The 22,509-nt window shown below is 38.8% G+C and overlaps 1 protein-coding gene across 1 annotated transcript in view; it reads left to right on the forward strand.

Moving 5' to 3' along the window:
• Window positions 1–952: 952 nt before the first annotated feature.
• EIF2B3 (eukaryotic translation initiation factor 2B subunit gamma) overlaps window positions 953–22,509 on the forward strand; it is a 210,471-nt gene continuing 188,914 nt past the window's right edge. The window contains exons 1-2 of the mRNA XM_077149870.1: window positions 953–1,047; window positions 5,369–5,525. Coding sequence (XP_077005985.1) covers window positions 985–1,047; window positions 5,369–5,525 — 220 coding nt within the window. The 5' untranslated portion in view covers window positions 953–984. The remainder of the gene's footprint in view (window positions 1,048–5,368; window positions 5,526–22,509) is intronic.

The raw sequence follows: 22,509 nt of genomic DNA on the forward strand, positions 1-22,509 counted from the left end.
CAGAGAGCTGAGAGAGAGAGAGAGAGAAATTGCCAGGAGAAGCAAGAAGGATCTACCCGAACTGAGAGAGAAAGCCATCGAAACCAGAACCCAGGAGACAAGGACCAGCAGAGGTTAGTCATGTGCTTTCCCATGTGACAGAGGAACCCCAGGTGTCAGCAGCCTTTCCTCAGAGAAGGTATCTCCCCCTTGAGGCTTTAATTTGGACATTTTTATGGCCTTAGAACTGTAAATTTGTAACCTAGTAAATCCCCACATTGAAAATGTCAACCCATTTCTGGTATATTGCCTTCCTGCAGCTTTAGCAAACCAAAACAAATACTATGAGATTGGAGAATGTATGTGGAAGAGAAAATGGTCATTGTTCCATTTATCTACTGCAGCATGACAAACCATCCCAGAATTTAGTACTTAAAACAATTATTTTATTACACTACCTCACAGTTATGGGAGTTGTCTAAACTCAAGAGGTCTGCCGTCTTCCACACAATTGCAGCGGCTTAAGTGGTCTCCCTTCTTCCGGAGAGTATATTCTCAAAACAACAACCATAGTGACCCTTTAAAAACCTAAATTATATCATAATATTTATGATATCATAATTCCTCCTCTGCTCAACAATCTTTGGTAGCTTCCTATTTCGTTCACAACGAAAAGTCCTCATCATGCCCTAAAAGCCTCACAAGGAATGGGAACTTCTTGAGCAAACAGACTGTGACTTGTCCTATCTGGGTTTCTGGCGTCCTGCATTGGGCGGGACACCCAATGGGCGTTGACGTTTTGTGAATGAACAAAAAAGCAAAGAAGACGGCAGTTCTATAGCGTAGCGCGGAACCAGAGATCTTGAATTTACCCTCCGCGGCTCCACCGCCGCGGGCCTGGACCAGGATCTTCCCAGCCGTCATCCATCGCTCGGCGCTCGTCCTTTATCCGAGGGCTTGCCCAGCAAGTCCATCGATCGGCTCGGCCATCGCGCGCCGGCGCTAATGGGCTGTCAGTCAGAGGTGCGTGGGGAGTGCCGGGAGCAGTTGCAGCGCGCCGGAGCTGAGGTAAAGCTAGGGCTTCTACGCTCAAGGCCGCACTCTAGCCGGCTTGCGGGGTGAGCCGCGCGGTGGGGGCCGTCTGGCCCAGCTTCACGTGAGGGAGGCGGGCTCCTGGAGCAGGGTCGGGGTAGGCCCAAATGGGTAGGCGGGGGTGGAGAGCTCAGGGACCGCGAGTCCGGGCCCACCCTGCCCGTGGAAACATGTGCCCGAGCTAGAAGGGAGCTTGGGGAGAGTCTGAGCCAACCACCTCATGCGACTGATGGAGAAACTGAGTTTCGGGGAAGGATCTTCTCGAAGTCACAGCGAATAAGCACCAGACCCGGGCCAGACTCCCTTAGAGCACAGTAGCCTGAACTCTCTATCTTAGCCTTCATTCATTTATTCTACCAACCTTGAGTGGTTTAGGTTCAGGGCAATGAAATACCAAGAGGAATAAAATAAAGCCCCTCTCCGGCAACATTCTGTGGGATGGGAGACCAGTTATGATAAATCCTTTATTTACAACAGAACAGAACGCCATCAGTGCTAATGGAGGCATGTCTGAGATGCCTTGAGCATCCCTTCTAGAGCTTGGGAGGGCTAGCGAAGAGACTCGTCGCCTTGAACCCAGAGTCGTGACAGTGATACTGAGGCGTTTGACACAGTTTACTTAGTATCTTGGTTATGTTTATGACTATTACCCAGAGACTATAACCTTATTGAAACCAGGAACCACAGACCTCCAGGCAACCTGAGTTCTTATGCCACTTCTTGCACCTGTTTGATTTTGACTTATAATTATAGCCGGTTGTTGTGACGGTTACAGATCCTCATTCCACAAACATCATTTGAGTCCCTGGCACTTGATACACTTTGTGTTAGGTGCTGGAACTATGGTGGTAACTGACAGATGTTTGAACACATTCGTGCAATAAAGGCTGCAAGGCCTGAGATGATATGTACAAGAAAGAGTGGGACTTGGTAGGAAGGGTTAGGGTGGCTTTGGAGGCAAGGTGACTGTTGAAATGAGTCCTAACAGTTTAGTAGGCGATTACTAGGCTCAGGAAAAGGATAATGTAGGAAGCAAGTGAAACAATGCAGAGATCACAGTTTTGAAACAGCATGGTTCAGTTGGTATAGAAGGCTCTTGATCTGCTTCTGTCCAATATAATACACATATACAATGCCATGTTGTGAACACTATTTAGTGTATTTTACATAAATTGACTCGTTTAATCTTCACAAAAGTTTTGTGAGGTAGAAACTGTAATTATCCCTAGCTTATAAACGAAGGAAACTGAGGCATTTAAAAGTTGTGTAGCTTGAACTGATTCACTGAGCTTATAATTGGTACAACTGGAATTCAAACCTAGGCAGTGTGGCTCTAGGATCTGTGCGCTTAACCACTAGAATGTACTGCCTGACCACCATCTCACTTGCCCCATCCTCCCCGACCCACTTACTCCCCCCACCCCTAGCCTCCTTGCTTAAACCAGCTACTTGCAAGGGTGTTTCATGACTCGGTACCCATGCTCGTATTTCTCTCTCTGCTTGGATTGTTCTTTTCCTCTGCACCACCAAGATTCCTGTCTATCTATCCAATATCTGCTCATCTTCTAAGGTTTACCACTAGTGTCACTTCTAAAAACCTTTGCTGCCATCCCGAATAAAACTAATCACCTTTTTCTTTGGACTCCCACTGTCCCTGTAACATTTTATTTCTCTCTTTTGTTTATGTTTGCTCCCTACCACAGTTCCTTAAAATAAGGAATATTTTACTCATCTCTGAAATCTGTGGTACCTAGCAAAATTATGGATACATAGTACATGCTGAATAAACATTAATTGAATGAAGTGTTATATGAGAGGGAGTGGAGTGTGCTATGTAAGCCCAGAGTGTTTTCATCTGAGAAGATCAGGGAAGGCATTCAGGAGAAATTATGTCCATGTACAGTGAGTTGTCAGAGAAGAGCAAGGAGTTTAGTGGGAGAAAGGGCAGGAAGGAAAAATGGTGTTCTAAGCAGAGGAAACATGTAAAAAGGCCTAGAAGTATAAGAACATAGGGAGATTGTGGTTTATTTGCCTGACTTTTATTTGGTCAGGGATGCAGAAAACTAAGCATAGGGCCCATTTTAGTGCTGTAATGCTTGGGTACTTCCTAGAATATTGTCGGAGCATACAATACTTGGCTGCTGATGTGATGAGCTTCTCAGTTATATCATTGTTTGGATGTATAGTGCTATAAATATTCATATAGGTAAACCATGAGAAGTGTTGTTTCTGACTATGGACTGCATGCAAAGCTGGTGATATGAGAGGAGGGAGGCCTATTGAGTTGCAACTTGGAGCACTTACCTCACAGAATTATGAATGTTAATCTTGAATGCAATGAAGCCCTGGACTTTCAGATCCTGTCTTGCGGGATTCTAAAGTTCCAGGAAGAGGCCTCAGTGGCCTGGAGTAGAAGAAGTCTATTGGGCAGTGTTTCAGGTTTCCTCTTTGGCAGATCCACTCTTAACTCTTAGGTAGATCCACTCTTACTTTCAACAAGAGAACACTCTGATTTTATATATTGTACACATTGGGCTTTCAAGTAATGTTTTTGTTTGAAGAAAGAATTCACTATTTTAAAGAGGAGGAATTGAGGACTCAGAGTTTTAATGTCATGTTCCAGGTCACACTATTATAAGTTGAGAAACCAGAATTCACATACAGGTCTTTTGACTTTTATATTCTCTTTTCATAGTCAGATGTGGTGGTGATTGTTTATTGCCAAACTGAAGTTAAATACCAAACCACACTAACACAAATGTTAATAGTAGGGGAAATTGTATGTGTGAGACAGTGGGGAGAATTATATGGGAACTCGGCTGATTTGTGTAAATTTTCTGTAAACCTACAACTCTAAAATATAAAGCCTGTTTTTTAAAAAATCTGTTAATACCAGGAAAAAACAAAACAAAGAAAAAAATTGAAGATAAATTTCTGTCTGAGGCAATGCTGGCTAAGATTGAAATTACCATACCTTAAGTTATGACTGTTGTATAAGAGCATTCACTTTGTGCCTTGGGGTAGTGTGGGTTTTAGTGCTGCAAGTTAGATATTGTTGTAAGGGGCCTGAGAACAGATCATAATTATGTTAAAGGTGTAGCGTTTTTTACCAGTATGGTGGTAAATAAATTCCTTTTTCTGAATGTTCTCTTTCATATTTGTGTTGGAAAGTACACATCACTTGTAAGTCAAAGATGAGTAGTTTTAATTTAAATTAATAAGGATTTATGACTTTTTATTGTGGCTCACTGTGCTAGCTGCTGTAAAGAGATGCTTTTGAAGGTTAGACAGGTTCATTTAGTACCTTGAGTTAGAAAAAGAAAACTAATAATTTGGTTTATTTCTGCAATTTGATACTGCAAATCTAGGTTCAGAGACAAGACCCCATTTATATTTATAGTGATATCTTTCATAGTTGGGGTGATGAGAAGATAGAAGCAGGTGACCAAGTTATCAGGGGAATCTTCAGTCATTTCATACTTTTCAGGAACATAACCTGCTTATTGTCTCTTGCTATTAATTTTAATCTGAAGTTTTTTAATTTATCAAGGAATAAGAACTCAGATATCAGAAGTGTCTACTTATAAAATTCTTACTCATTCTTCAAGAATAAGCTTAGATTATCCCTTCACAGTATGCCCACTGCATATTGGTTTTCTCTTTGTGGTGGCAAACTGTATTGTAATTTACTGAATTGTCTTCATCACTTCTTATGAGCAATTCAAGAGCAAGGGCCAGATTTTTTTCATTCATTTCTTCCCTCACTCCCCCAGGCTGGAGCAAAGGGGTCAGTGAATAAAAGAATATGATAAAGGAGATGTTTATACTTCAGTTAAGGAGTCTTTCTTACTCCCATTACCAGACTTGGAAGTGATACATTCGATTTAAATCAAGTATCTTTTTTTATAAAGGTGTATTATTTCCAAAAAAATTTGAAACCAGTGACCAAAGATCAGTTGAAGATTACATGAACAACAAAATATATGATGCACTATATTTTTAGAACACCAGTATTCCTAGAAGCGTTATTTATAATAGCCAAATGGTGGATGCAACCCATGTGCCCATTAACTGATGGCAGGATAAACAAAATGTAGTACATACTTATAATGGACTATTATTCAGCCTTAAAAAGGAATGAAGTTCTGATACATGCTACAATATGGATGAACCCTGAAGCCATCATGTTGTGTGATATATACCACCTGTTACTTAGCCACACATTAGTACTGAGTGTACTTTGTTTTTTGTTACATCTTTTTTTAACCATTAATTGTTTCTTTCGCTATGCTTTTAGTTTGTAAAAATGGAATTTCAAGCAGTAGTGATGGCTGTTGGAGGGGGATCTCGGATGACAGACCTGACTTCCAGCATTCCCAAACCTCTACTTCCAGTTGGAAACAAACCTTTAATTTGGTACCCACTAAACCTGCTTGAGCGTGTTGGATTTGAAGGTGAGTTATGGCAATGAGATGCTCTCGTAACACTTTTGAGGTGTTTGAACCCTATGATTTGTCAGCATTATGAGGATTAATGAGAGGTAACTAGGGCTCAAAGCTGGCTGGACACTGGCCTCTTTAAATTTGGAACATAGGAGTTTGAAAAAGATTGGGAAGATAGGGTTACGTGCTAGTCCTATAGTCCTATACCAATTAAACTCGGTATAATTATAGCTAGATTTGTATTTTAGCTATTCCGAGTCCTTTGCATTTTTATGTAACTTTTAAAAACAGCTTATCGATTTCTACAAAAAGCCTCCACAACAACTCAAAATGAGCCTTGTAAGAATATCAGGGCAGGTTGGTAATCCAAGTGCCTTGTATTCACAATTTACTAAAAATCTTTTAGTGCCAAGTAATATATTAAGTACTGGTTTACAGAATTAAAAAGACAGCTCAGGCTCTGACTTCCAGGACCTTAAAGTAAAGTAGGGAGAGAGACATATAAACACTCTAATATTGTGTAATATGATAAAATTTATAACAGAAGTTCTATTTAAGTGCTTGGGAATATAGAGAAGATTACTGTTTCTATCTGAGGAAATCAAGGAAGGCTTTACAGAGTATCTCACCCTTGAGCTGAGTCTTTAAAAAAGTAAATTGCTACAGTGAGCAGTGTTGAGAGAACATTCCATGCAGAAGTAATACATATGTAGAGGTACAGAGGCATGATCAGGTTGCTATGTCCTAGCGGTTGCTATTCATCCTATGTAGCTGGAGTATAAAGTGTAAGGGGAAGGAGTAAAGGTAGTGAAAGATAAGCAGGGGTTATATTATGAAGGACCTTTTATTCCATATGAGGAATTTAAGTTTCTTTATGGAAGCAGTGGGAAACCAGTTAAACAAAGGTATAATATAGTTAGATTTATATTTTGACTATTCCAAGTCCTTTGAATTTTTATGCAAGTTTTAAAATCAGCTTATCAATTTCTACAAAAAGCCTGCTGGGATTGCATTGAATCTGTAGCTCAATATGGTGAGAATTCCTATCTTAACAATATTGAGTCTTCTGATATATGGGCATGGTATACTTCTCCATTTATTCAGATCTACTTTAATTTCTCTCAACAGTATTCTGTAGTTTTCAGTGTACAGCCTTACATATATTTTGTTAAACTTATCTTTTCTAAATAGTTTATATTTTTGATGCTACTGTAAATTATTTTTATACTTTAGTTTCCAGTTGCTTGTTGTATATCAAAATTCAGTTGATATTTTTAATCTTGATCTTGTACTGTGTAACCTAGCTAAACTTATTATTAGTACTAGTAGCATTTTGTAGATTCCATACGATTGTCTACAATTTGATCTAATTGACATTTTTAGAATATTTTTAGAAGATTGAGCCAAATAAAGTAGCATTTATATTCTTATCCAGTATTCAGAACTTATACCAAGATAACCCATTGCTGTGATTTGCTTAAGCTGCCAAATGCAATATATCAGAAATGAGTTGGCTTTCACAATGTGAATTTATTACAGTTCTAAGCCCATGAAAATGTCCAAATTAAGGCATCAGCAGGATGATACCTTCCCTGAGGAAAGGCCGCCAGCATCTGGGACACCTCTGTCATGTGGGAAGGCATGTGGCTGGTGTCTTCTGGTCCTTTGCTCCTGGATTCTCTTGCTTTCAGCTTCTGATTCCAGTGGCTTTCTCTCTGAACATCTGTAGGTCCTGTCTTAGCATCTCCGGGGTTATTCTCTCTCTCCTTTCATAAAGGGTTCCAGTTAAGGATTAAGACCCAACTTGAATTTGGTGGGTCACATCTCAATTGAAACAACCTAAACAGAAGTCCCACCCACAATAGGTGTACCTCCACAGGAATGGATTAAAAAACATGGCCTTTTCTGGGGTGCTCATAACACCTTCAAACCAGCACACCCATATTCTTGAGAATAAAACAGATTTCACTAAATGTATAAACATTAAAATCATACAAAGGATGTTCTTTAGACCACAGTGTAAGTAATTAGAAATAAGTAATAGAAAATTATTAGGAAAATCCCTAAATATTTGGAAATTAAATCACATACTTTTTTCTTAAGAAAAAAACTTTTTTTGTAGGTTTACAGAAAAATCATGCAGAAAGTACAGAGTTTCCATATAACACCCCTAACATGCACACAAAGTTTTCCCGATTATAAACATTTTGCATTAGTGTGGTACCTTTGTCACAAATTGATAAAACATTATTGTTATGATTATATTATTAACTATATCCATAGTTTACATTAGGGCTCATGCCTTGTGTTATACGACTTTCTTGCTTTCGACTGTGGGTGAGCAAATTAAAATGTGAACTCTTTGAGTATTAGAAGCAAAAGAAGTCTCCATTACATATGATTTTGTAGTAAGACATTTACCTATTGGAGCCTCTGAGGACAATAAACATAAAAAGACAACATAAAGAGAGGCGACCTTACAGATGGAACTATACTTTTGAAGTTTTGAAAGCAAGTTTTAGTTTTAGGTGTTAATAAGCTCTTGTGAGATCAGACGTTCAACCCATAGGGGCTAATATGCATATTTCCTACTGGACCAGTTTGGACTCCAAGATGGACAAGGCAAGATGGCCTTAGGAAAGCCTTGCTTGTCGCTCAGACTTTGGAACACAGCTACCTAGCCCTCCAGCTTCTATGCATTGCTACTGCCCAGATGTCCTGGAATCAGAGATATTGATTGCCTGACTGCCTCTAGGCTGATACCTGAGCATCTGCCATACACTGCTTTATAAAGCTTAATCTGAGCTGGGCTGAACTAAGAGCAGGTGCAGCCCCAGTGGACAGGCCTCTGGTACCTGTGCAGATTCAGAGCTCTCCTTTGCAGGGCCATAACCTGGGAAACATGGAGGTTGGCTGGATCATCTGCGTCACTCACAGAGGCCCACAGGAAAGGACTTATTCTCCAATGGAATCATCTTTAATCAAGCTACTGTTCAGTTCTCTATTTCTGACACAGAGATGGATTGCATTCCAAATGTGTGATTCCTGTAAAAGTTGCAAGTTGGGTGAGGGCACACACAGGAGCTCCAGTGTGTTGGAGCACATCATCTTCAAACTGCTGGCAACCCTGCCATTCATGCCCCACAGTTCTGACCACAAGCCACAGAGGATGGGCCCAGCTCCTGCACTTCCAAACAGAACACCTCCACATGTAGTCCCCACACATCAGGGAATGAACTGATGTCACAGACAGTCAGGACATTTGGAACTGATTGCCTCAGGCAGGCTCTTTGAAACCAAGCACTGAACTGGATTATTTCCACTGGACCAGGGCAGGGGTTATTCCCATGGTGGGGGCCCAACTGGGACCCTGTGAACCTGTGCTTCCTGGCTATCCTGCTTTTCAGGGGGCTGTGTGTGCTCTCTGGATTGTACTTCTTGGGTGTATGTCCTGTCTGTCATGACAGGGCTTCAACCCTGGAAAGCATTCAGGTCAGCTTCAGTCTACTGGCCAGAGTGGTACTGTGCCTGATATGCTGGGCAAGTAAAGCAGGTTAATTCAGAAACTTACAGAGAATGATGCCTGGTGTTCTGAAATAGACCTCTGTGGTTAATGGTGAAGTTCAAGAATTGGTTATTTTAACTGGAAAATCCAAGACCCTGATGGACATGATAGAAGTCAGAGCACACACTGCTTCATAGGGTCCTCCTGATAATAATTTTATAGTAAAGATCCTTTTGCCAAGGACCAAGGGAATGGGCTGTATAGAACATAGCAGATCTGAGACTGTGGTTTGGAAAGCTCTAATTACAGTGTTAGATGTTGGATGGCATCTGTGAACTTGGCACTTAAACTGTTCCCTAACTGATAAAGATGTTTTACCATGCCTTGATGTAAACCACACACTTCTAAATAACCCATTGGTCAAAGAAGAAATTACAAGGGAAATTAGAGAATATTTTGAATTTACTGAGAATGAAAACACAACCTGTTAAATTTAGAGAGAGACAGCTAAAGCAGTGCTTAGAGAGAAATTTATAGCAATAACTGCTTATTAAAGAAGAAATGTCTCAAATAATGATCAAAGCTTCTACTCTAAGAAACTAGAAAAAGAGCAAACAAAACCCAGAATAAGCAAAAAGAAGGAAATAGAAAAAAAAAAAAAAAACAGTAGAACTAAATGAAAGAGGAAAAAAAAGTTAGAGAAAATAAAACCAAAACCTGGTTCTTTGAAAAAACTAATGATAGCATTGTTAAACCTCTAGCCAGACTGTTCGGGAAAAGAGAGAAAGAACAAATTACTAATATCAGGAATGAAAGATAGGACATTACTATAGATCCTACAGACATTAAAAAGATAATAAGCTACTTAGGTTGGATAGTATGATTTGTGAATAAAGCTGTTTTAAAATGAACAAAGAGAAACAAGTGTTAGAGAAATGTGGAGAAAGAGGTGTACCTATTCACTGTCAGTAGGGAAACTGAGAGGTGCACTCCTTGGAGGGCAGTGTGGTGGTTCCACAGGAGGTTAGGAGTGGGGTTGTCATATAATCCTGAAATCCTGTTGCTCAGTATATACCTGGAGGAACTGAGTGTTGGGACACGAATGGACATTTGCGAATGCACATTTGTACACTGGTGTTTATGGCAGCAGTGTACCTAAGGGTACAATAACTGAGGGAAAGAAGGGGGAACTGTGGTGTATACATTCAATGGACTACTGAGCAGCCACAAGAAGAAATGAAGTTGTGAGGCATTCAGTGAGGTGAGTTAACCTGAAGGATTTTATGTTGAATGAAATGTCAGAAACAAAAAGATAAACATTATCATGCCTCACTCATATGGACTAACTATAATACACAAACTCGGAGAATTGAAGTCGAGAGCATGGGTTATAGATCTTGCCTATTGTAAAGGGTCTAGATTTTAAGCTCTTAGAGCAGTCACATCTATTCTGAAGTTGTAACTGTTATTTCTAAATTCGGAGATACTGAGTTGTTTGTGTATAACCTGGTCATTCCCAGAAACTTTGGTTATTTATGTGACACTTGAGACTCAGAGTTAGAGCTCGGAAGCTATGAAAGTCAGCTCTACCTCATACAGGAACTGTTTAAAAAGTGAAAAGGGATCAGATTTTGACTACAGATATGAATGAAGCTGATCTGGAAAAGACCAGAGGTAGGTCAGAATGCAGGGTAAAGGATGATATGTTCTCTCTTTTAAAACTTCAACTTCTAAATGAGACCAAATGAAGAGATGCTTATTTGGTGCAAAATACTTTTGGTAGTGCATTATCTAATTTAACTTGTATGGTTAGTTTAATCAAACATCATAATTACATGGAGTCTTGACTAGGGAATGAAATCTTGTTGGTTTGTACAGGCTAGTGTGATGCCCCAATATATCCCCAAGTCGTTTGGACAGTGAATAAAGAAGTATTTGCAGAGTCTTCTTGAGGGACTAAGGAGGAAGAAGAAAATATTAAACTTCATTTGAAGAATTCCTGATATTCTCACAAAGAGTGGGCACAACCCAGTCCTTAGGCTGAGCCGTCGATCTTGGGGTTTGCCCCTATGGGACTTATTCCTGCAAAGGGTAGGCTAATTCTATAATTATGCCTAAGAGTCACCCCTAGAGAACTTCTTTTGTTGCTCAGATATGGCCTCTCCCTCTAAGCCAACTCAGCAGGTGAACTCACTACCCTCTTCTCCCCTTCCTGGGACATGACTCCCCAGGGTGTAAATCTCCCTGGCAACATGGGACAGAACTCCTAGATGAGACAGGACCCAGCATCATGGAATTGAGAAAGCCTTCTTGACCAAATGATTATGGATAGCTGTTTGGCCAGTCAAGCACTGGCCTGACCATTGCTGCAAGGACATTTCATGCCTGGTTGTTAAACCAGAAGGCTGGTGTATTAAATCATCAGTCAGTTGATTGCATCTGTGGCTGATTACATCTGTGATCAACTAAGTTGTGTCTCCCACTGAGATAATCTGATCAGTTGAAGGCTTTTAAGGGAGAAGAGAGACTCTTTCAGGTGGGCCACAGTGGCTCAGCAGGCAAGAATGCTTGCCTGCCATGCCAGAGGACCCGGGTTCGATTCCCTGTGCCTGCCCATTTAAAAATAAAATTAAAAAAAATAAAAATAAAAAAGAAGAGAGACTCTTTCACTGCTTCTTCAGCCAGCAAGCTTCTATGGAGTTCGTCCAGATCCTTCATTGGAACTGCCAGCTTCACAGCCTGCCCTGTGGATTTTAGACTCTTCCATTCCCATGGTTGCATGGGGTACCTTCATAAATCTCATATTTACAGATCTCTCCTGTTGGTTCTCCTTCTCTAAAGAACCCTGACTAACAGAAGGGGGAAAAGAGAAATGAGGCAAAGTTTAAGTGGCTGAGAGATTTCAAACAAAGTCAAGAGGTTATCCTGGTGGTAATTTTTTTGCATTATATAGATATCCCTTCTTAATTTGTAATGTATTGGTGTAGCTGGAGGAAGTACCCGAAACAGTTGAGCTGTGTTCCAGTAGCCTTGATTCTTGAAGATGACTGTATAATGATATAGCTTTTATGATGTGACTTTGTGATTGTGAAAACCTTGTGTCTGATGCTCCTTTTATCCAGGATATGGACAGATGAGTAAAAAAATGTATGGATAATAAATAGTGGGGGTGGGGTAAAATAAATTGGGTAAATTGAAGATTAGTGGTCAATGAGAGGGAGGGATGAGGGGTATGGAATGTTTCAATTTTTTTCTTTTTCTTTTTGTTTATTTTTCTGGAGTGATACAGATGTTCTAAAAATGATCATGGTGATGAATGCACAACTGTGATGATACTCTGAGCCATTGATTGTATACCGTTTGTGGGCTGTATGTGTGAAGATTTATCAATAAGGAAATTTAAAAATAAAAGAAGATAATAAGGAAATGTGATGAGGGTGATTAATTTGAAAACTTAGATTTATAAATCTTACTTTTAAAAAGATTGTTTTGGAAGCTGTATGAAGTATGGAATTGAAAGCATCAAGACTAGGATCAGGGAGATGAGTTAAGGAGTGAATATGAAAGTCCATGCCCACACTGAGGAGAATCTGAACTATGAGAGCAGCATTACGAATGGAGAAGAGGGAACTAAGAAATTCAGCTTTGGCCATGTTAAGTTTGAGCTGTCCTGTAGTTAAATAGATCAAATCACAGTACTAGAGGGAGGTGGTACCAGATCCTAGGGCACAGTCTTACAGTTCAGTGTTCATTCCACCACAAAAATTGCCTTCCTGACACAGACCCATGAATATTTTTATGTAGTAGTCTGTATGATAGTGGTTGCATTAGTCAGGGTTCTCAAGGGAAACAACCAACAGGATATATATTTATATATATAATATTTATATAATGTAAGTAGTATGAAATTTATTATAGTGATTGGCTTACGTAACTGTGGGGATGGACAAATCTGAATTCTGTTGATCAGGGCACAAGCTGGGAAAGTTTTTCATGAATTCCCTAGGAGAAGCTGTCTAGTTGAACTAGAGATGGAGATTTTTCCTTCTGACTGCTGAAATCATCAGTTCTTTTAAGGCCTTCTACTTATTGTTTGAGACTTTTCTTATTGTTGAAGCCAGTCTCCTCACTTGATTATATATGTCATCAGCCATAGGTGCAATCTACTTTCTGATGATTTAAATCCATGAGATATCCTCACAGTAGCAGTCAGTCCAGTGCTTCCTTGTGCAAACAACTGAACATTGTAACTTAGCCAAGTTTACACACGAATATGACTATCACACTGCTATTAAGAGATATGTTTTGAAAGAGATTTTCTTTTTAGACCTCAGTCTCACATATCAGGGATACACCTTAACATACTTAATATATCCTTTAGTAAATCCTTATGAATTTATCATTGAGAATTTTTTTTTTTTAATTTTTACTATTACTTTAGTTCACACTTGGAAGTGTCCTTATATGGTATGTAATAACCACTATATGGAAAAGTTCCTTCTCACTGAAACTAACTCAGACTTTAATGAGTGCTCCCTAAACATAGGATTCTGGAGTTTAATAGACAGGCCTATGTCCAGTCTGTTCAGATTGTTCATGATTTTAGAGAAGTTAACATAGTCCTTGTTTAGCATTTGTCTCTGTATATGGAAAAATCTTGGTCCAGTTGATAAAACAAGGGTCCCATATTTGCAGTTATGCTCTTCATTCTAAATGTTCCCCCTGACCTATGGAAATGTCATCTTTTCTTTCTTCTTTGTATGAGGAATATTTTACTGAATTGCTTGTTTTTTGACAATTATGATTGCTCTTATTCTAAAGCTATGCTGTCCAATATGGTAGCCACATATTTCAATTAACTGGAGTTTAGTAAAATTAAAAATTAAGTTCCTCAGGTGCAGTAGTCATATTTCAAACACTCAGTAGCCACCCTTGGCTACTACCCACTGTATTGGACAGTGCAAATGGAGAACATTTCCATTATCACAGGTAGTTCAACTAGACAGTGCTGCTCTAAAGTTAGTATCGATTTTTTTTCCTCATGCATTTTTTAATTTTATTACTCATCTACCTATACACTGGATAAAAGGAGTGTCAATCACAAGGTTTTTACAATCACAGTGTCACAAGATAAAAACTATATAGTTATAGAATCATTATCAAAGATCAAGGCTATTGGATTACAATGTAACAATTTCAGGTATTTCCTTATGGCTAATCTAATACACTAGAAACTAAAATAAGTATCTATATAATGAGTCAGTAGTCATAAGTTTTGTTAAATCTTAAGTTCTCAGTTACACCTCCTCCCTCTCATTTGATCATTCTCTCAGTCTTCAAGGATATCTGAGCAATGACCATTCTAACTTCTTCATGCTGACAAGGGTTTTCAGGATTATAGGGCAGAGGAATGAAACTGGTTGATGTTCTTAGAGAGTCTGGTATATCTGTGTTTTAGGGCTTATCTGTCAAATGAACAATCCAGAGGCTTTAAGCCTCTAAAAAACAAGCCTAATAAGTAAAACCTTTTATAGGGTCTTAGATAAAGCCCAAGGTATTCTTTAGATTTTTTAGGAATATTGTTGGTTGGAGTTTGGCATACTGTGGCAATTTGCAATAACTGGCTGAAGCTTGTATAAGAATGACCTTTTAACTATATTTGAAGTCTCTTAGCCACTGAAGCTTTAATTTTTGTTTCATTTCTTTTCCCCCTTTTGGTCAAGGCATTATCAATCCCATGATGCCAGGGCCAAGCTCATCCCTGGGAGCCATGTCCCATGTTGCCAGGGAGACTTGCACCCTGTTGTCCTACAGAGGCGAGAGGGGAGTGAATTTGTTTGCAGAGTTTGGCTTGAAGAGAGAGGCCATATTTGAGTAACAGAAGAGGTTCTCTGGAGGTGACCCTTAGACATAATTATGAGTAGGCTTAGCTTTGTCATTACTGAAATAGGTTTTGTAAGGGCGAGCTTCAAATCAGGGTTTGGCTTATTAAATTGTGAGTCCCTAATGCTTGAGAAAATATCAGGAATTCCCCAGGTGGAGAAGTTTACTATTTCCACATTTTTTTCTCCAGACCCTCAAGGAACTTTACAAATAGTTTTTAATTTTCTCTCTAGAATACTCTGGAATATATCAGGGTATTACATTAACCTGTACAGAATAACAAGAGTTCATTCCGTATTCTAGGTTCCATGTAATTAGGTTATTTAAATAAACTAACCAGAGAGGTTAAATTGGATACAGAATGTACCTTATTGAACTCTCTGTGCCACAGAAAATTTAAATTTTAGACAAAATGAGCATCTTTTTCTTTGGCATCACAGAAGTTGAAGTTTTAAAATACAGACAATATCATCCTTTACCCTTTATTCTGATTTCTTAATCCTAACCAGTTCAGCTTCATCGATATCTCTCATTGAAGTCTGATCTCTTTTTCAGCTTCTTTAACAGTTGCTATCTGAAGTAATGCTGACTTCCATCGCTGAACAACTCTAACTCTGAGTCTCAGGTATACATAGATACCCAAAGTTCCAGTAAACTATCTGATTATTCACAAAGGGCACGACATCTCAGAAATTCAGAAATAACAGTTAAAACTCAGGAATAAATGTGACTGCTGTAAGAGCTTATAGTCTGTGCCCTAATTTTCTTATAAACATTTTCACATAGTATTGTACTATTTATTTCTGAACCTTTACAATGAGCCTTACTGAACATTCTGTACACCTTAGTCATAGATTGCCCAATCTCTGCCCACTTTCTATCTCTTGATAAACTATGCTCTTAAAATTAACTCTCATAGTTTGCTCATTATAGTTAGTTTTTATCAGTGAGACCATACAGTATTTGTCCTTTTGTTTGTGGCTTATTTTGTACAACATAATGTCTTCAGGGTTCATTCACCTGTTGCATGCTTCATGACTTCATTCTATTCTACAGCTGCATGACATTCCATCATTTGTATACAGTATAGTTTGTCTTTCAGTTCATCAGTCGATGGGCCCTTGGGCCACCTCCATCCATTGACCGTCATGAATAATGCCATCATATACAGTGTGCAAATTTTTGTTTATGTCCCTGCTTTCAGTTTTTCCAAGTATGTACCTGGTAACAGGATTACAGGATCATATGGCAACCCTATACTTAGCCTCCTGTGGAACCACCACACTGCCTCCAGAGGGGCTGCACTGTTCTACTTCCTTACCAACAGTGAATAGATATACCTCTCTCTGTCCACATCTTCTGCAGCATTTGTATCTTTCTGTTTATTTTTTAAACAGTTTTATGCACATACCATATAATCCATCCTAAGTATGCAATCGGTATATCCTAGTATAATCACTTGGTTATGCATTCACCACCATAATCTATACGATAACGTTTCCATTTCTTCCACAAATAAAGAAGAAAAAGAAAAGAAAAAAAAAAAGGAGAAAAAAATCCATAGCCCTTCCTTATATCCACCTCTTATTGATATTTAGCTTTAGTGTACTGCCTTTGTTATAATTAATGAAAGCATATTACAATGTTACTGTTAGCTTTGGACCCTAGTTTGCGCTGATTGTATTTTTTCCATATATCATTCCCATTTTTAACACCTTGCAGTGGTGACATAATTTGTTCTTATTCATGTAAAAAATTTCTAATTTTTAGGAATTAAATTGTACGATGAATAAAAATTGTACGATGGTACAATTAATTACCATCATTGTCCACTCCAGGTTTTGCTAAGTTAAACAGTCCCAGTTTTTACCCTGTCTTTCCTTCTAGTGTCATACATGCCTCTAGCCTTCTTCTTTCAACCAGATTCATACTCAGCTTTGTTCATTATATGTACAGTATTGTGCTACCATCACACAGTATTGTGCTATCTATTTCTGAATCTTTACAGTCAGTCTTGTGAGGGTGCATGAGTGGTTCAGTGGTAGAATACTCACCTTTCATTAGGGAGACCCAGATTCGATTCCCAGACCATGCACCAAAAAAAAAGTTACAATTTTTTTAAACATTCTGTACTCCTTCAGCAACAAATGCTCAATCTCTACCCTTTTTCTGTCTTCTGATAACCTGTGTTCTCAACTTTAACTCTCAGAGTTTGCTCTTTATAGTCAGTTCATATAAATGAGACCGTGCAGTATTTGTTCTTTTGTTTCTTACATATTTCGCTCAATATAATATATCCTCAAGGTTTATCCATGTTGCTGCATGCATCATGACTTTATTCTGTCTTCCACCTGCATAATATTCCATCGTATGTATGTGCCACAGTTTGTTTATCCACTCGTCAGTTGATGTCACCTTCTCTTTGAAACCTCCCAAGCAGCATTAAGTATCTTTTCCTCTATTCTTCCATTACTTTTTCCTATTTTAGCACTTCTTGATGCCTGTTTTATACTGTAGTTAGTGGTATGGGAGACTCTGTGATCTTCCTGATAGTAGAAACTCTGTCTGATTCACCTTTGCAACTTTAGCATTTTACATATATATGTGATAAATTTTTGTTGAACTTGAATTCATCATGGCCTAATTCTAAGGTCATCCTTTCCATGAAGCCTTCCATAGTTAACCATTTCCATGTCTGATTTTTCCTTAAGTTTCCTGAGATTTAGAATGTAAATTCATTTCGAAATTCTCAGTGCCTATTTGTCCTTTATGTATTAAATATATTTCTTTTTTGGGGGATGAATAAGTGAGTTTAGTCATTTAGTTGGATGAGTAAAAGAAAGAAATGGGTGGGAAGAGATAGAAAGTAAATGAAGAAAGGGTGATTAAATTATTTGAAAGAGAAAGTAAGAGTAAAAGGAAGAAAATAATGATTGTACTGAAAGGGAGAAGTAATTTTGACCTAGAGGGCTTTTATGGAGCAAGTGGAAATTGTTGGAGGGTACTAAAGTCAAATTGTCAGGCATCAGACATCATGTTACACAGGATTACATTATTCCACCTAAGATCCATGAAAAAACTGCACATTTTCTGTCACTGACTGATAGTTGTATGGATAAGGTGAAGATATCTGTTACTTGAAAATTGGTTTTTACTAGGATTCACTGTGATCCTCAATAAGCACTAATGGCTGCCTGTTAGAAAGCTCTTCCTTGAAGTTGAATGTAGATTTAAAATGAGATCCCATTTGTATATGTTTTGATGAATACTGTTATAAATTGTCTATTTCAAGAAGAAGTGGCACAAAGAATATTTCTTAAGGTGTATCTCAAAGTGTAGGTTCTAATCACTTTAGCCCTGAGTTTAATCTTGGCTCCATTACTCATTAGTTATGGGACCCTGAGCAAAATCACTTAACGTCTTGCCTTATTTGTAAAATGAGATTGTTGTAAATATTAATTGAAAGACTGCATGTAAAAAGCAGTGAAGGGATCTTCCAGGAAGATGGCTGAATATGATAGGCCAAGTTCATCCCAGTTCCAAGGAACATTTAGATAAGTGACAGAAAAATGACCAGGATGGTGGTTCCAGGGTATGAGTGACCTGAGAGGGTCTTCTATATTACGTAGTGTGGTCCTAGATGAAAAAGCTGAGAAATTGAGACCCAAAGAATTGAGTGAGTAGGTGCCATTTGGAATGCCAATGGGGACAAGCAGCCATGCCCAGGAAAGTGCCTGCCACTGCAGCTAGCTTAGGATATCAACCTCCCCCCCCCACCCCCCCACCCCCCACACACAGTCTGGAGCTCCCTTGGGGAACACGGAAGCCAGTAAATGAGCTTTCTCTGTTCATAGAGACCATCCAACTAGTGCACTGAGCCTACCGTGGACCTTTCTGAATGAAGGCCTAGAGCCCTAAGGAGTTGCACAGATAGGAAGGTGGGGTAAGGAAGCAAGCCAGGCTATACCCCTTGACCACCCCATTCCTATGCATGTCACCTCGCCAACCAGATCGTTTACCCCATACCCCTGAGCCCCATGCCCCTGGGCCCCATGTACCTGTATCCTGGACACTCGTACCCTGCACCCTGCTCTACCTCTGGTGCCACTACAGGTGCACGTAACTGCGCCCCAGCCCCCTGCATGCAAACATACTTACCCCGCCCCTCTGCATCCACAGCCTCCCCCTGGTGACCCACGTGAGTGCACCCCCTAACCCCCTATGCCACAGGTACCCACACCCTGCTGCTCTTGCACCCACACCCTACACCTCCATGACCCTTGCACCCCATCACCCATACCCTGTCCCCCGCCCACATTCCCCACACTCACGCATCCATGTTGCGCGCCTGTGCCCCATGCACACATGAAGCCAAGCCCTGCCCACCCCCCACCCACCCTTCTGTAACCAAAAGTTGGTTCTTTGAGAAAATCAATAAATTCTCTGGGCCCCTAGTTAGGCTGGAAAAAAAGAGAGGATACAAATGAAATCAGAAATGAAAGGGACATCGTTATCATGGACCCTGAAGAAATAAAAACAATCATAAGAGGATACTATGAACAACTATACGCCAACAAAGTAGACAACTTAGAGGAAATGGACAAATTCCTTGAAACACCCAAACAGCTACACTGTCTTGAAAAGAAATAGATCTCAACAAACCGATCACAAATAAAGAGACTGAATCAGTCATCAAAAATCTTCCTGCAAAGAAAAGCCCAGAGCCAGATGGAATTTTATCAAACATTCCAGAAAGAACTAACACCAATCATGCTCTGACTCTTCCAAACAATTGAGGAAAGAGGAACACTATAATTAAGGAAAGAGGAACACTTCCTACCTAACTCATTTTAGGAAGCTAATCTCACTCTAATACCAAAACCGGTAAGGATACTATAAGAAAGGAAAACTGCAAGCCAATCTCCCTCATAAATATAGATGTAAAAATTCTTAACAAAATACTAACAAATCAAATCCAACAACACATTAAAATAATTTTACACCATGACCAAGTGAGGTTTATACCAAGAATGCAAGGATGGTTTAACACAAGAAAATCAATCAGTGTAATACAGCATGTTAACAAATTGAAAGGGAAAAATCACATGATCATCTCAATTGATGCTGAAAAGGCATTCACCAAAATTTAGCATCCTTTTCTGATAAAAGCACTTAAAAGGGTAGTGATTGAAGGAAACTTCCTCAATATAATAAAGGGCATATATGAAAAACACATAGTCAACGTTGTACTCAATGATAAGCAACTGAAAGCCTTCTGCCTAAGATCAGGAACAAGATAAGGATGCCTTCTGTCACAGCTATTATTCAACATTGTACTAGAAGTTCTAGATAGAACAATAAAGCAGGAAAAAGAAATGAAAGGCATACAGATTGGAATGGAAGAAGTGAAACTGATTATTTGCAGATGATGTGATCTTATACTTGGAAAATCCTAAGACAGCTACCACAAAACTTCTTGAGCTAATAAACAAATTTAGCCAAGTGGTGGGATAAAAAATTAATGTGCAAAAATCAGTAGTGTTATTATACACAAGCAGTGACCTATTTAAGGAGACAAGGAAAAATTTCCACTCAAAATAGCAACTAAAAGAATCAAGTATCTAGGAATAAAATTAACCAGGGGTATAAAGGACTCATACATAGAAAACTACAGAACATGGCTAAAAGAAACTAAAGAAGATCTAAATAGGTGGAAAGACATTCCCTGCTCATGAATAGGAAGGCTAAATGTAGTTAAAATGTCAGTTCTACCAATATAGGTCTACAGATTCAATGTAATACCAATCAGAGTTCCAACACGCTACTTCAAAGACTTGGAAAAGCCAGTTATCAAATTCATTTTGAAGGGAAAGAGACCTCAAATAGCCAAAAATACCCTGACAAAGAAGAATGAAGTCGGAGGATTAACAATTCCTGATTTTAAAGCTTATTATAAAGCCATAGTGGTCAAAACAGTATGGGACTAGCACAAAGATAGGAGGATTGACCAATGAAATCAGATCGAGAGTGTGGAAATAGACCAAATCTATGGTCAACTGATCTTCAACAAGTCCCCCAAATCTTTTGAACTGGGACAAAACGGTCTTTTCAGTAATTGGGCTTGGGAGAACTGGATATCGATAGCCAAAAGAATGAAAGAAGACCCTTACCTTGCACCTGATACAAAAATTAACTCAAAGTGGATCAAAGACCTAAATACAAGAGCCAATGCCATAAAACTCCTAGAAGAAAATATAGGGAAACATATTTAAGACCTAGTAATAAGAGGTAGCTTCTTAAACTTTACACCCAAAGCACAAGTAATAAAAAAAAAATAGATAAATAACTCCTCGAATGCTTCTGTGCCTCAAAAGACTTTCCCAAAAAGATGAAGAGACAGCCAATTCAATGGGAGAAAATATTTAGAAATCACTTATTGGATAAAGGTTTGATATCCTATATATACAAAGAAATTTTACAACTCAACAACAAAAGAACAAACATCCCAATTACAAGTGGGCTGAAGATGTGACGAGACATTTTTCTGAAGAGCAAATGCAGATGTCTAAAATGCACATGAAGAAATGTTCATTTTCATTAGCTGTAAGGGAAATACAAATCAAGATTACAATGAGATATCACCTCACACTTGCAAGAATGACTGCTGTTAAACAAATAGGAAACTACAGAAGTTGCAAAGGAGAAATTGGAACACTTATTCACTGCTGATGGGAATGTGAAATGGTGCAGACGTTATGGAAGACAGTTTAGCTGTTCCTTTGAAAACTAAGTGTTGAGTTGCCCTATGACCCAGTAATACTACTACTTGGTATATACCCAGAAGACCTAAAAGCAGTGCCACAAAAAGGCATTTGCACACCGATGTTCATAGCAGTATTATTCACAATTGCCAGAAGATGCAAACAATCCAAGTGCCCATCAACAGACGAGTGGATAAACAAAATGTGGTAAATACATATGATGGAATATTATGTAGCAGTAAGATGAAATGAGGTCCTGAAGCATATGACAACATGGGTGGACCTTAAAGACATAATGCTGAGTAAAATGTAGATCTGTATGATTTCACTTTTATGACCCTGGTAAAGGTAAACTCAGAGATTTATAATATAGAATATAGGGGACATAGAGATACATGGAAGTTAGAGATGGGTGACTGGTTAGCTAGTGAAGTTGAACTTAATGTACAGGATGGATAAAAGTGAGGGCAATTCATTAGTGGGTCTGTAAGTAATATTGCCATATTGAAGGTGAACATGATTGTGTATCCTACCGATTAACACTACAAATATAAATAGTTCTTGCATAAACTACTTCAGAAGTATTACTCTTGTACAAAGAATAAATTTGGAGTATAGGGGGAATACTACTTTGCATGGTATGGCCTATGTTTAACAGAAGACATCAACAATACCACAGCAATACCATGGGTGAGTAATTGGGAGGGGAAGGACAAGAGTTAAGGGTGGTTTGGATTTTCTATTTGATGAAGCTGTATTTATTAGCTGTTTTTCTCTTGGAAGCAGTGAAAACCATCTAAAATTGTGAGTGTTGATTATACAATTAAGTGAGGATAATGTGAGACTT

Source organism: Tamandua tetradactyla, chromosome 2 (assembly GCF_023851605.1).
Source record: "Tamandua tetradactyla isolate mTamTet1 chromosome 2, mTamTet1.pri, whole genome shotgun sequence".
In the NCBI taxonomy this organism is placed as follows: domain Eukaryota; kingdom Metazoa; phylum Chordata; class Mammalia; order Pilosa; family Myrmecophagidae; genus Tamandua; species Tamandua tetradactyla.